Source organism: Vitis vinifera, chromosome 16, assembly GCF_030704535.1.
Source record: "Vitis vinifera cultivar Pinot Noir 40024 chromosome 16, ASM3070453v1".
In the NCBI taxonomy this organism is placed as follows: Eukaryota; Viridiplantae; Streptophyta; class Magnoliopsida; order Vitales; family Vitaceae; genus Vitis; species Vitis vinifera.
Genome location: NC_081820.1, coordinates 23,919,018 through 23,935,229, shown reverse-complemented (window position 1 = coordinate 23,935,229; position 16,212 = coordinate 23,919,018). Strand labels below are relative to the sequence as shown.

General features: G+C 30.5%; 2 protein-coding genes across 2 annotated transcripts; both read right to left on the bottom strand.

Annotated features, from left to right (window-relative positions):
- Positions 1-171: 171 nt before the first annotated feature.
- On the bottom strand, positions 172-9,578 carry LOC100261168 (uncharacterized). The gene is made up of 16 exons (XM_059733570.1): positions 9,447-9,578; positions 7,502-7,904; positions 7,300-7,421; positions 6,404-6,546; positions 5,995-6,314; positions 4,668-4,726; positions 4,247-4,341; positions 3,572-3,674; positions 3,368-3,462; positions 3,230-3,292; positions 2,595-2,670; positions 2,388-2,496; positions 2,005-2,117; positions 1,795-1,853; positions 865-973; positions 172-563 (listed from the first exon to the last, which is right to left on the bottom strand). The coding sequence occupies exons 2-16, from the start codon at positions 7,890-7,892 to the stop codon at positions 429-431; spliced, it is 1,992 nt and encodes a 663-aa protein (XP_059589553.1). The 5' UTR covers positions 7,893-7,904; positions 9,447-9,578; the 3' UTR covers positions 172-428.
- A 2,834-nt stretch (positions 9,579-12,412) lies between these two features.
- LOC100854653 (hypothetical protein) lies at positions 12,413-13,396 on the bottom strand. The gene has a single exon (XM_003634042.4). The coding sequence runs from the start codon at positions 13,077-13,079 to the stop codon at positions 12,594-12,596; it is 486 nt and encodes a 161-aa protein (XP_003634090.1). The 5' UTR covers positions 13,080-13,396; the 3' UTR covers positions 12,413-12,593.
- Between the last annotated feature and the right edge of the window lie 2,816 nt (positions 13,397-16,212).

The window sequence follows — 16,212 nt, the reverse complement described above, 5'->3', positions numbered from 1 at the left end:
TAAAATAGGATGGAGGACTGGAACAGTAGGGCATCAAACCATGACCAGAATCAACTGCTCCATTCGAAGCCCTAAGAATGCGCTGTTGTTTTGCCATAATCAAGTGCAGGTTCATGTTCATAAATTGAACTGTAAGATAACAGAAAAAATAGAAATATTCAAAGGGATCACTGAATCCGAAAGCAAATGTGAGAAACTATATTTAGAGAGGGACTATCATATCAAAGAATTGGGAAGTCATGTTACAGATCATTTGAATAAATTACAACATCATAAGAAGCTCCCTTTAGACACAACCTACTAGGGAGGATACTGATATGAAATTTTTTGTCAAACCATCACACTGGAAATGGAGCAAGCTTCACTCCATGACCTCCAACTAACAAAAAATGAAAAAATATGAGCCAGAGAGAGAGAACAAGCAAACTTTATAATATAGATGTGACACGAACAGAGTGATCAGCTGAACCAGTCACAAGGATGGGCAATGTCGGGTGCCAGTCTACAGTTGTTATAGCTGCAGTATGAGGCAATGTTCTCCACCCACTAGTATGACCTCGAACCTGAAATAGATGAGTAATATGTGAGGGATCCGGAGGAGAATTCTCAGTTATCTCTTGTTTTAAGCTCCCCTATGAGCCTCTCAACAAGGATTTAGCTTAGTTTATCTCTAGCTCAGGAAGTGGAAAGCAGGTAGGGTAAGAAGGAAGTCAAAAGTAATAATAAACCTCTCCTGCCTTTTCAACAAGCAACACAGTACAGCATTTGATGTATAAAGCTGTGTTGAGCCAACTGACTAGCTTAACCATATCCGGAGAGAGGGGGAAAGGGAGAGAGAGAAAGAAGGGACTTAAATGGACATACCTGATATATGGGTGCTCTTACTGAACCAGATGTTACCAATAATCTCCTCCCATTAGCATCTAATGACATTTCATGCCTATAGTGTCTTGAGCTCTCAATGTTGCAGAACCTGCAGAATAAAAACAGACTATTTGCCATGGTTTTTTCTTTGGGAAAGGAATATGCTAATATAAAATGTCTAACCATACTTATCTAACGTTCCTTTGGAATGATATGTTTTGTTTTGGGGCAGCAGTATGCTGTGTACCAAAGGCACTCATTGTTTCAAAGTAAACACGGACAAATATTTATTTCCATTATTTTAAGCTTTCATAAGTCTTCATTAAGTAATTTGAGGAGCTCGAAATACCCAGAAACTGAAGCTACAAAGCCTAGTGTCAGCTTAATTGAAACTTTGATCCTTCCCCTTTTACTTTCATAAACTTCCTTGATTTCCACAAATGCATTTTAATTCTGAATGACTGAACTTCAACGCTCCAAAACCACTAATGAGTTTCCATCTTTAAAAATTAAGGGACCATAATTTCCACAAATTTGTTTTGAAATTTTCAGTGACCAAACCTCAACTTTCTAGACTCTAAAAACATATCCCCACCTTTAGGGAATTCGTTTTCAATGCAGTAAATAAGGCTGTAGAAAGATAAGGATTGAGAAAAATCATTCCATATGGAATAAAACATTGTTGCAATTCAAAAATTCCACAAACCTCCAGTTTATTAGGTGGAATGATACCGCTATATTCACACAGCAAAACAACTATTTAGTCATTGTCCAAAAATTAATGATAGACTTTCATGGACTTTCCTTCTTCAGTATTGACTTGTATGGAATTTCAAGACTATAATACTAGCTGAACTGTTTGATTCCAAAATAATCTCAAGTGCCCAAGCATCAAAGCCACTGTTAAGGCAGAGGGGTCAAGAACTTTACCTGCTACAATTTCTTGACCAAAGAATTTGACCTTGGTTGTGCAAGCTCCATTCCAATATCTGAACACACAACTTATCATGAGAGGAGGATCTCTATAAATGATGTTGACATAAGAACAACAAGAGGGAGCTGATAGAAACATGTGACATGTTTATCTGAAATTCTAAGGATGAAAGTAACAAGACAAATACAGCACTAAAGGTACTTTACCTTTCCATCAGACCCCAAACTATAAATGCTTGTTTCATCAGGACCAAAAAGTAGAGAGCTTATAGCAGAGTCATGAGCAGGCCAACCAGTAATTTGTAGTCCAGCAGACATATCTTTGGATAGTTAAGGTACATAGCTTAGTAGATATGCTTGTGCAAGCAATGCAAGCACATTCCCCTGTGCATAATTGAGGGACTTGCCTATCTAGAGAACAAAGTTGCTCTTAAAAGAGAAAAGGCATATTCAGTGAGATCGTTTTCAGAAAAAGAAAAAAAAGAAAAGGCAGGTCACATATAAAAAATCAGGGAGTTTCCTACTCATAATGAATCATTAGCGCTTAAATAATATCAACCCAAGATGAACATACAATATTAATAGGATACCAAACATGTGAATCATTCCATCAGTGGCAGCAGCAGCTAAAATTTTCCCATTGTGGTTAAAGCATAGAGAAGTAATTGCTGGTGGATCTTCACCAAGAGGAAGAACTGTCTTCATTGAAGTTGAAAAATCCTTTAGGCTAAATGAATATCATAAAAAATAAACCAACTTAGTCAACAAATGAAGCATTGACATAAATAAGCACATACCACGGCCTTCCAAGTCTTCATGTTCCAAACAGTCAAAGAAGCGAAACCAAATTTATCAAAATAATTTCGCCCTTGCCTAAAACATAAAATAAGATCAAAATTAGGTATAAAAAATTTATCTTAATAATATAAGAAAGAAAAAAACATTAATACACAAATACAGATAACTATGTTTAAGATAGGGAACAATGTCCTATCTAAACACATCTAAGCATTTTTTGCTCACAGAAATACTGTGACTAAATCTATTCCAATGATTACTCATTAAAAGTACGATTCTCCTTCAAAAATATATATATATATAGATTTACCATTAAATTACCATATTGCCTACAATCAAGTCTCTTATATTTAATAGCTACTAAACTAATTGTATCTAGTGACAATTAACGATTGGGGAACCAAGATGAGACATCAATAATTCCAACAGCACTATGGTAGTAGAAATCCCAGGCAGCTTGTCAAACTCATTTACAGAAACTACATCTATCATATCCAGAGTAAAACCTTATCAATTTAAAACCATACATCAATCTGGTCAAAACATTATTACAGGAGAAAGAGTCTTGCTCACTCAAGCAGATAATTAGAATTCAGATATCTTCAGAAGATATGTAAGATTAAGAAGAAAGTACCCTCTGGATGCTGCTGCAGAAACAAATATTGGCTCCACAGGGCTACATTTCAGATCCAACACACTGCAGTATGGAAAATATGTAAAGAGCAAGCACAAGGAATAAGAGAATCACAAATCAAAATTTGTGAATAATAACCTTGGAAATGCTTCAGTAGTGTTAAGATCACAAACAACTCTCTTTGCATCAACATTCCAAGCTTTAATGCCTCCATCAGCAGTGCCTATAAGAAGCTTCAAGAAGATTGATGACACTTAAAAATGAATTTCTTATCTCAAATAACCAAAGAATCATCCCTACATAAAACCAAATATAAAACCAAGAAAAATGCTAATAACGTACCAAACGATCAGATTTACACTCCCATTCAAGAGACATGATCTCGGCCCCACAATAGATGGTTGCGTTTCTAGATGTTGGGGTTGAAGAATCATATGTCCAAATCCTTTGTTTAAAGAAATCAAGGACAAAAGGCTATTATGAATTGGAAAATCAAGCATAATCAAGACAAAAGGCAGTTTGTCTAGCCTCCGCTAGCATACTCATTAACCTAGTTGGCAGCCTAACCACTGCCACCTCAGGATTTGATGTAGTCAAAGCATGAACCACATTTAAGAACTAACCCACCCATGAAAGCCATGTAAGTTTAAATGGGAAACACACACACACACACAAACAAAAAAATGGAACTGATCCAGAGAAGTATTATTGACCAAAAGTTAAATTCCATGGAACCAAGATTGTTACTGTGCCCCAGGGGCATAAAGATGTTAAACTTCAAGGAACCAAAACTATTACTGGGCCAGGGACATAACGATGTGGCAAAACAGTTAGACATACAGTTGGAGCTTTTAAAGCAACATGTATATGCACATAGTAAGAGACCAGGCTCCCATAAAACTGAGGGGCCCCAGGCTGCTAAAATGTCTCTCATTGAGGTGATCCCAAACATTTATCAGGTCATGACATTTTATCTCTTTGTAATCTCAATATGTTATCAATTTACACAGTAAATACCTGACTGTGCCATCCACTGAAGCGCTGGCAATATTGTCTCCAGATACAGAAAAACGGCAACGGCTGATTGGACTCGTGTGGCCCAAGAATGTTTCCTACAAACCACGGTCATTAGGAATTAAATGACTTCAATAAAGAATAAACTAGAAAAATAAAAACAAAGAAAGCCAAAATATAGTACTCTCACATTTAAGAAAAGAAAGAGTCAACAAAATGGATTTACTGATTTTTTTTCCCTTTTTCAGTAGTAATTCATTAATATGAATTGGTAAAGTCAAAGAGGATAACTCATCCTTTCAAAAACACAGAATCTGACCAAAAAAAGGATAGAGTACTCCAAACAAACATTCAAACAACCCAAACTCAAGAGAAGCCAGAGCAAACAACCAGAATTCAAATTAGTTCTTACGAGCAATTTTACCTGGAAATCCACTTTAACTTCTGGGAATTCCTCTTCTCCTTCCATTTCTCTGCCATTTTCTGCCACCATACATTCAAAAATTACTTAAACGACACTTTCCTTTACTCTAAGAACTGCATCTAGCTCAGTATCAATTAGAGGCTGCTTATCCTAGCTATTTGTGGCTGGAAAAACTCGTCGATGTTTCAGCAGATCAAAGTCAGATCCTTGGTGAAAAACAAGGATGCTGGAATCTCAAATACAATCCATAAAAATCCAAAAAGGATCATGATGACCTTTAAGATAACATTAAAATTAGAAGTTGGATTGTAGGGCCAAAACTACAAAATCATTATGTATTATTTGAAAAAAAATAATTAAGACTTCCCCCCTTTGCCCTATGATATTTCATTTTCATTTTTTATAGATAACTTTTTCCATTTTTTGGGTCCATGCTAGGACTTGAACCTGGAACTACCCTGTCCCCATACCAAACCCTTGCCACTTCAGCCAAGCTTCAAGGGCTTCATCCTATGATCTTTCTAGGGTATTTGCTTGTACGAGGGATAAAATCCTAGATAGAGTAAAATGATGAAAATTAATTTGTCAGGCAACTTCAAATAGTTGGGAATTGATGATTTTTTAGGTGGAAGAAAATATTTCTGTTTTTCATTTTTAGCATATAGGCTTATGGATCAGGGAGCATGACAAGAAAACTATTCAAAACTAGTTGTATGCTGGTTGTTCTGGCATGTGAGATGACCAGGACTTTGTATCTTCTAGAGCTCACTAGTTGCAAGTAACCACTCCCTAGTCAGTAGATATCAAACAGTAAATCAACAATAATTTTATTTCAGGACTTTGTGATAAGTGAAGAATGAAGATGGAAGGATTTAAACCCTAATCTGCTAATACGGGCTTGGAACTTGCAAATGAAAATTTTACTTCAGATGTAAATGGATGCTGTACTTTTAACTTGTATTAACAATTTATCTGGGAGACCCAAAAGATTTTATATGCTTGAAAGGTCAGATTTAATCTCTCTAAATGTTTCTCAATGGTAGGATTCTATTTAATTTTGATACTTATGTAACATAAAATGTTTTTTTTTTTCTTTAATGGAATCTTAAGATTCCCTGTAATACACTTTTAAAGCCTTAGTTTTCCTACAAAGCCTACAATTAGCTTACAAGACCCTTCCTTTGTCAGTTTGTCACCAACATTTTCCTAGATGAAGATTACCTTTACTTATTGTTTTTGTAGAATATTCCTCCTTTCGTGGGTTAAGGGGATAATGATCAGACTGACTACTTCTTTATCATTTATTCATGAAAGAGAAATTACCTACCAGTACAAAAGTCATCTTGGGACATCTCAAGCATATTACTTGCTCCAGCATCTCCAAGATGAAGATGCACTAATGAACTTGAACCACGATCAGAGTTGGATGGACTCATCTCTGATAAAATCTTGGCCACCCCTGTGTCATCCAATTCCTGAGCCAACTCTCTTTCACCCAGATGTTGATTTGTAGCAGCACAAGTTTCATGAGGAAATCTAGAGGGAAGAATACTTCCCTGATGCAAGCCACTAAGAAGAGTCCCAGGTACTGAATATGTTGAGCTGTTCGTTCCACCCATGCTTTCTTCTATTGTAGATGGAGCATAACTGTGGAACAATATCATATTAACTTCTTCAAAACAATGCAGCAAAGAACCACTATAGTTTAGAGAAGGTTCAATATAGAATATCCTTACCTCCTTGACTGGAATAGCTGAGCCTCTTTTTCCTCCAATAATGCCTGAAGTTGAGACAACTTAAGATTAAGTTGCTTGATGTCTTTTTTGAGACGGTTCACTGTATTCTTTTCAGAACAAATCTTCAGCAGAGCAGGGATGCGTGGATAAGTTAAGGACACCTCTTTGGTGTAGATTCAGTAACAATATTAATTTACTGCAAGAAAGAAAATAAAAAAGCAAGCCATCCAACTATATGTTGTCATCTAAAATAATTGGAGAAAGCAAATCATAAAGATATAAAACTACAAGGGATTCCCAACTCCCCCCGGTGAAGTTAATTGATATGAGATGAAGACTTTGATCCTGATGGTCACCCGTCATGCATGTCAGCTTTAACAATATACTCCTTTAGATGTTGCCAGAAAAAAATGAAAAGAAAAAAAAATTCTTGAATAAAACCCATGAACTAACAAATTTATGACATACAAACTGGTGCAAGGAAAATATTCTTGACCATAATTGTTGAACTACTTAGATAAACTATTCTCCTTTCGAATTTAAAAGAGTAAACGTGAAGAGGCCAAATAAAATATTTGGAAAAATGTTAAAAATAAAAAAGATTACTGAGACAATAACCTCCACCTATTACATTTACCAGGACCATTTTAAGGTTAAAGAAAAAAATCAATAACCATGAAACTGAAGCGGTATCTCTATTTTTCTGATGGAATGACTTAATTAATAAAAAAATCAGATTAATCTCAACTGATGCAATAACAAAAATCATTTTTAATGTTTATTGGTTATTGCATTTGAAACATAACTGCTCAAGTGACAAATGACAACAAAGAACTAAATATTAGAGCTATTAACTAGTAGCTAAAAGTAGAACAATAGCCATTTTGAAGGATATGAGTACCATTAAATATTTCACTTAAGAAATTCCTGACTGAGAGGCGCAAAGCTTCCAACCACTCCCTTGAGAAATAAATCCGAAACTGGGGATCCAAGCTTGGGTTCTTTAGATATGGAACAGCTGCATGGAGAATTTGAAGATGTGAATGGAGGAAGTGTTTAAGAAAACAAAATAAACAGATCTGGGAGGGAGACACCCACCAAACCATGGAGTCCAGTCCTGTCCTCTTTGCAGCAGGTCATTGCCATTCATTCCAAAAAACTCTATAACCCTTTCTGTTCTTCCTGATTGTATGGCATGGACAATATAGTAGCGTAGAATAGACACCTCTAATTTTGATAGTGTAGCAATAAGTACAGTCTCAGATGATGAAGAAAAGCACTGCTTAAAAAAGCTCAGCAGACAAACTAATTTTTCTGCCTGAAACTTGGGAATGTACACTGAGAAAATTAAATCTAATATCTTATCCACTTGAAAACCTTTACCAATATCAGTGCATAACTCTCCCTCAAAAGCTTGCAGTGTATTTGTAAACCCTCTAAAGACAAGAAACTCCCTCACAAGTTCCTCAGCATACTGCATTTTCTCCATCACCCATTCACCCTACAAATAGAGGTAAACCTTCAGATTTTGTAAAAAGAGATTTTTATTTTATTTTATTTTATTTTATTTTTTGACAGGTAAAAGTGCATTAGATTGAAATGTCATGAAAGGTGACACAAAGTACACATGAAATATACAAGTAAGCTCCAAGAAAAAAGAAAAAAAAAACCCTCCCCTCACCAGCAACCTAACCAATCAATGAAATCAACCATACACAAGGGATCAAACGCTAGAACCCCTTGGTTACATCAGAATATCACTTAGTTACAAGCAAATAACTACCAATATTACCATAAACATGGGATGCACAAATCTGGAGGTGCCTTGATATGGAGCTACTGAAGGCACTACTAATATAAGTTCAATTTTTTCAGATATACCATTTGAATGTGGTATAACTATGTGTTTGCATAGAATATAACAACTTATTTATGCAATTACTAGTAGCCTTAGTAACTAATAATAGAAGCAAAATTGCATTTAGAGACTCTTAATAATATGGCCTTATTAAACATAGTAAAGTTACCAAAAGTACAAAGCTATAGAAGGAGAAACAAGCAAAAAAGTAAACAATATAACAAAAAAAATCAAAAGTCCGAAATTTTCACTGATTTTATATAATTTTTACAGCAACAACCAACAGAACAACAACAACAAGGATGTACCATAAATATGAAGATAATTCATACCATACTTCAACAATAAAATGCATTCAAGTGTCTTTGTACCATAAATTTTAAGGAAGTAATTGTAAATGGTGCTTTTCCGAGCCCAATTCTAATTACAAGTAGGATGCAAAGCATTGGGTATTGTGGAAAGTGCGTCATTGTGCTAAGTTTATTGAGCCTAATAGAGCAATGGGGTTTCCACGAAAACACCCAAATTCATTTAAGAGAAGATCTAAAGAGACTAATTCTAATCTCTAATCTCATAGAGCATTGTGAAGAAGGTATATGAACCAATCCAAGCACCTAGAAATGTACAGCAGAAGTTCTAAAGATCATGCTTCTAAGACCCAACATCATTCATATGATTCGACGCCCAACTGAGTTGCATAATTTCAAAACTTACTTTCTAGCTTCTATTTATTTTCAATTCGATCCTGTTCACATTATCCTCACACTACCACAACAATGCATTACCATGGTAAAATTTGTTGCCCAATAACAAAGCACCAAAATGCAATTATTCTCAAGTATAACAAAATCCCGAGATTTGAGTGCAAAACCAGATTTCAATTTTGCAATCAAAACTCAATTATGCAATTCTTATCCCATGTCCAAGATTCTTAGAGCAGTGCTCGAACCCAAACCAAACCCTAACTGGGTTATTGAGACGAATAATAAATTTTATTCAAGTAAAGTTTATCTGGATCGCTATTAAGTAGGAAGCATTGTACGGATTGAAATGAAACTCTAGGGTTTGGAATTCGAGTAGTAACTGTGAACAGATCTAGAGTTTGATGGAATTGAAATTTTAGGGATATATGTGGGTGAGGAGCAATCAGATATGAGAGGAGAGCAGTATGAATTGTAGAGATACCTCGGAGAACTGCAGAGGAACCGTACACGTACGAACCGGAGGGATTCTTCGGTGAAGAAGATGAAGCTTGGCGCTCAAAGCCGGACCCCTGAGCTTTCTAGCTAAAATGCGCTGCTAGCGTGCGCGCTTTTGTAATTGCGAAGTTGTAATGCCCCACGACGCAAATATGATGTCATCTTGCAATGGTAGTTGTTAACCAATTGAATGACTCCACGTGTACTTTTGCCACGCTAACTTTAATCATGCAGAAATAAAATGGTAACTTCCTTTGTTTTTTGTGGAATTAAATTTTTCATGTTATAATATCATTAATTAAAAAAAATTTGGGATTAATTTTTTCATGTTATAATATCATTAATTAAAATTTAATAAAATAAAATGAGGTTATACTTTGATTTATTAATTTTATCACGACACTTACCATGTTTGTGGATTTATTTAAAAAAAAGCTCAATTATGTTTATTTCTCCAAAAGTTTGAAAGAAAATTTGAGAAAAAAAAAATAGGAAGAAAAAATAGAGGAATTATTTAACTCTTTAAAATAAAGAATAAATAATTTAAAATTTTATGAGCTTCATATCTATATTAATCATATTTAGATTACATTTGGTTCTAGAAATTAGTAAGGAAAAAAAATATTAAAGAAAAATGACTTATTTATATTTAGTTGTTTTATGGAAAATGTTAAAAAATATAAATATAATTAAAACTATTTAAAAAATTATGTATTTTTTAATTATTTAATCTTTATATGATTAATTAAAATAAATAAAATTAATTTATTGATTTTAAATTTATTTTTTATTTTCTTTAGCTTTTTCTATTCTTCTACCTTTCGTCCTTATTTTCTTTCTTTTATATTTTCTCTCAAATTTTTTAAGAATCAAACATAATCTCACTTTATATATATATATATATATATATATATATATATATATATATATTTATATATATATTTATATAATAAAATCAAATATAAGAAAATCATTTTTCTTTATAATTTTTTTTCTTCCTTTCAATTGTAAAATAAAACACATAAACCTAACATGAACTTCAAAAATAAAAAAAAAGATAAAAAAAAATCATTATTTTCCTAAATTAAAAAAAAAAAAATCATTTACTATAGATGGTTATAACATTGAATTTGAAAATTAATGAATGATTTAATTACTATAGATTGATTTAATTAAATCAATCATACAAACCCATCATTTATCAACTTATTAGTTCGTATAGATTGTGAATACATCATTTAAATCATCATAATTATTTAAAAAGTTAAATAATTATTCATCAAAATAATTAAATGGGGGGTCCAAGATTATATGATGAAAATTTGGACTAGAAGCAAGGCCACAAGCCTTTAAAAAAGTGTTAAGGTATATTTTGCTTTAGGAAAAATACAAAAAAAAAAAAAAGTAAAAATTTATTTTAAAAAATGTGATTTTATTTTTATTATGCAAAATTGAATATAATTAAATTTAATAAAAATTTATACATTTTTAAATAATTTAATTTATTAACTTTAAATTTATTTTTTATTTTTCGTGATAACCCATTCACCTACCTTTGAGCATGGTCTCACCTTGGACTTATTAGGCCGTTGGCCTAACTTCACACACTAGTCTTTCATGGGTCACCTCACCTAACAAAAGTATCGTTTCTCGTCTTCTCTTTGTTCTTATATTTTAATGAAAATAATATACCACCTAACTCAATATTACAAATATAGCCATCATTGTAAAAATATTTATTTTAATTTTTTTTTTTTAGAATGATTCATGAGTACTCAATAATTTTACAAAATCAAATGATATATTATTTTGTATGTTAGAAAATGAATTTTGAAAAATATTTTTAAAAATTAAATGGGCCTACTAAAGAGAATGAGGCTAACTTTCATAATAATAATATATTATTATTATTATTAATTTTTATTGTTTGTATTCTATTATTAAACATTATTTAAGGTTAAAAAATAATAAATTTAAAAATGATTCATACATCATTTTCTTTGTTATATTTAAAAAAATAATAAATAGTAAGTTTTTTTTTTCATTTTATTATGTTTTGTTTGGTTTTAGAAAAATACTAATAAAAAAGAAAAAGAAAATTAAGGTTATGTTTGGTAAGAAAAAATTTAAGAAAAATAAAGATAGAAAGAAAATAATAATAATAATAAAATATATATATATATTTAAAATTAATAAATTATTTTGATATTTTCATTCAAATTCATTTAACTTATTTTTTTGTTCTTATTAAAAATTAAATAATTTAGAAATGCATGAGTTTTTAACTAATTTTAACCATATATAATTTTTTTTTGTTGGTATATTTTGTTGTAAACCAAATATGAGAATTTTTTTTTTCTTTTGACATTTTTCAAAAACCAAACATAATTGAAAAATAGAAAAAATGTGAAAATTTTTTTTTAAAAAAAAACATTTATAGTCAATAAATTATTTTTATATGCACTTGAAACTTATTTGATTTATTTTAATTCTTTTCTATTAAGTTTATAACTAATTTTAATTATATATATTTTTTTCTATTTTCTATTAGAAAAATATGATTTAAGAAAATATATGTATAAATTATTATTATTATTTTTCATTTCTTTGAACATCTTTTTCACGATTTCTCACTTCTAAAACATTTCCAAATTCTTCACAATTCTTTTTCAACTATTTTTTTGCAATAAGTTTTGGTCCAAATTTACATAAAGAATAAAACTTAAAATATATTTTTTCTTCAGAAAACTTTTGGGGCCGAAAAAAAGTGTTGAGAAAAAAAAAAAAAAAAGATGATTGTAAAAATAAAAATGAGAAAAGTATTTTAAATGTATTAGAAATTTAGTTTAATTATAAAATTATTGAATAAATGTGTTAATAAAGTTAATACTTTTTAGTGCATCGACATAAAAATATTAATATTTTTTTTCTAAAATTAAAAAACAAGAAATATATCCTCGACAAACCTTATCCTTCTCTTCATGAATAATATTTCACTTCTTGTAAAGTCTCAACCTCACTTGTCACAAACACACTTTCATATTACACCGCAACGCTTAGAAACTTAAAATTCGACATCAAGGTACATACCAAGAAGAAAGTTTGACATGAGATGAATTAAGCTCATCGATAACTACAAGCCATGGCAGAGAAAGGATCTGCAGGCGTACAACATCACACCTTGGAAGCCCAGCAACGCCAAGATGAGTACACCGATGAAAGACTTTCTCCTCATCAATCGCACCGCGTCCGGTTCCAATGGCTGTTGATCAGCTAATTGAGAATGAGGATGATGGATTTGAAGCAAAAGTGCTTCCGCATCCAAATCGTTCACCTCCAAATGGTACTGGAGATGATACCACCTGTTGACGGCTTCCCAGAAGGTAATCATATACACTACCCCCAGTAACAGTGAAAGGCTGAAGGGGACGAACCAGTCGTCGCATTGGAGGGCGGAGCGGTTAGAGATGGAGATGAGGATCGCCCCTTGGGAGATGACATAGCCGATTGTCAGAGTAGCGGCTTTTGTTTCTTCGTGTCGGGTTCGCTTCACCTGTCTCTCGTTTATCAGAGTTAATAGCTTGTGGCTTTTATGAAGCGCTTCTATATCTAAATCCATGGTTTGGAAAGAAGGTATATTACGAGGGTCGGAGGATGGAGAAGGTATGCAAATCACTTAAAGCGCTTATGAGGGTTGGAGGCTGGAGAAGGTCTCCCCCACTAATCACTTTTGTGGGCCCAATACTAGAGACCCGGTCACAGTCTGCGCATCTTGCCCACACGAAGGTGGCTGTCACTTTTGTGGGCCTACGCGTTTTGTGGGCCCAACGCTCCGCGTGAAGTTGGAAAAATTAAATTTTAGATTGTGATGGAAGGGTTTGAACCCAAAACTTAACATTCTAAAGGAGAAAGTTGTACCGCACAATCGTATGCTTGACATTTTATTGACATATATCTATTATATAGCATTATAATTATCATATATATATTATCATTCCTTTTATGCTTTTAAGTTTTAAATATTATCCTTAAATATTATAAATTATATTACATATATATTATTTTTTTTTAATAAAACAATTTTAAAATATCAATTATACTTTTAATTTTATTTTTAAAATTTTTTCTTATATTTTTATGATTTTTAATTAATTTTTTATTCATTGATGTTTTATATCAAAATATCTTTTGATATTTTTTTGATATATTCTAAAATTAAAATATCAATATATTTATGATTATTGATATTTTTATATTTAAATATTAGGAAAAATGATATAAAAGACTAGTGAAAAAAAAAGAGGAAAAATGTTAGAAGATTTTTCTAATGTTCAGGTAAGGTGTGGTGAATTTTTTGTGGATGTAATTTTCTTTCTCTTAATTTCTAGATCGACAATCAAAGAATAAAATAATTCTGTAACCTTTTTTCTTTTTCTTTTTTTTGTCTTTCTTTTCTTCTCCTCAAACTTATTGGGTATATAAGTCATATGATTTTCAAAAGGAATTACAATATAAGGCTTTATTTGAAAAATATTTTCAAAAATACTTTTAAAAAAACAACATTTGAAAACTGTCTTATATTATTTTGTACAAAAGTTTGTTTGAAATTAAAATGTTTTTAATCTAATTTTTTAGATTTTTAAATGTATTTTTTAAAAAAATAAATTTTATTTGTGATACTTTATTGTTAATCATTCTCATGTAATCATTTTTAAAATAATCATAAAAAAATAAATAATTTTTTTCTATTTTTAAGAAAAAACAATTTTTTTGTTTTTAATAATGTGAAAATTGTTTCCTTTTTTTTCTATTTTTTTTTTTTTAAAGAATAAAAAATTATTTTCTAAAAAATACCAAATAAAACCTAAATTAGTACTCAATTTTTTACTACTCAGTAATGCTTTTTAAATCTCAATAAAGATGTGAAGTTAAAAAAAAATATATAGTGAAAAACTTTTATAATATATTGTTAAAAAAACACCTCTCTAGTTGAATGAAGAGGTAAATTTACTAAAATAATTTCTAATTTTTTTAAAAATTATTTGATTGAAAAATAAAAATAAAATATTTATTTCAAAAAGACATTCTGTTTTTTTTTTTTTTTTTTTTGTTAATCTATATAGATCGAGATTTTATTAGCATTTTATAATATACTTTTATGAAAAACCGGAATTTTAACTTCAACAAAAATATTTGTCTAGAAACCCATCAACCGAGCTAGAATTTTATTTTTTTATTTTTTTTTATTTTGAGAATTCAACTCAATTTTAAAAATTATTTTAGAAATAATGCAATAGAATTACTTTTTGTGCTATTTTTGTTTTTTTATGTAATTAAAAAATAAAATATTGGTACGAAATGGAAAAATGACAAGCTAAGTGCCATCAGCGTATATTTCTAGGAGATTTCTTAGACATTTCTTAAGTTAATGTCACTGTGAAGCTTGTGGAAAAACTAGAGAATGACATCAAATTTGAATTATTGCGCAAGGAATAATTCAACACGCTTTCTCAGTTTGGCCTTTTGTTCCCTTTGCGTTTTCTTTTCCTATCGTTGACTAGAAAATGTTATAAAAATAATTCAACAATGATTGAAGAAAAAAAAAACCTAAATTTATCAAAGTAACTTTTCGCTATTTAAATTTGAAAAATAACCCCTTTTTTTATAATATTTAAATTATTTTTGTCTAAGTTTTAGAAGAAAATGCTATTTTTACAAGAAAAGATAAAATATATATTTGTCATAAATAAGTCATTTTTTTATATTAAAATATGTGAAAGTTTATGGTTGTAAATTCGATATTGTTTTATCTCTTTTAATCAAATAACCCTTTGATTTTATGTTTGTTTTCTTTGATCGGGATTATATTTAAGTTGAAGTATGAGAGACATGTGTTAGGTCTTCAAGCTGGAATTTTGAGGATTTTTGGTATTTTTAGTTGTTGAAAGTAGGGATTTATAATGCATAATATTTATTAGGTTTTCAAGCCGAGATTATATTTCTTTTTTCTTTAATTGTTTACTTTATTTTGTTATTTTTTCTGATAAATTACAAAATATAATTTTTTTTTCATGTTGATTAACACAAAAGAGAAAATTTCCAAGAGATTTTTATATCTATGTACTTTTACATAGGAAGCAAACAAATTTTAGTTAGAATTGGTACTTAAAATCATAGTTTTTTGAAAACCCAACTAAAAAAAAAGGTCTACTCAATCAATATTTAAATAATTAAAAAAAATATTTGTAAATCTACAAATTAATTATAATTATGTTAAATTAAAATATAAATTTAAGTAATAATATACTCAAATAAGTGGTTTGGATTATCATTGAAAATGGTTAAATTTGAAGGTGTGGTTCTTAATTTGTAGATGGAACTTAATCTTGATAAAGTTTAAACAACCATTATGATTGAAAACTTGACATTAGTTAGGTTATTTATAAATAAAACTTATCATTAGTACGGTTCAAGTCCACGATTGAAACTTAAATGTCAATTGAGTGCTTTGTGAATGAAACCTAACTATATAGTACATACAAAAACATTGATACAACACAACACAACACAACATATTAAAATATTAGTGAGATCCATAAATATCAAAAAATGAATTTATCACCACAAATATATTGTTATGAGTCTGTACAACTTAGTACATTTTTATATTTGTTTACATTTCTTGGTCATATTCACTGCATTTTGGTAACTTTCTCTTGTATAAGACAAAAGCTAGAAAGAAAGGGAATGTA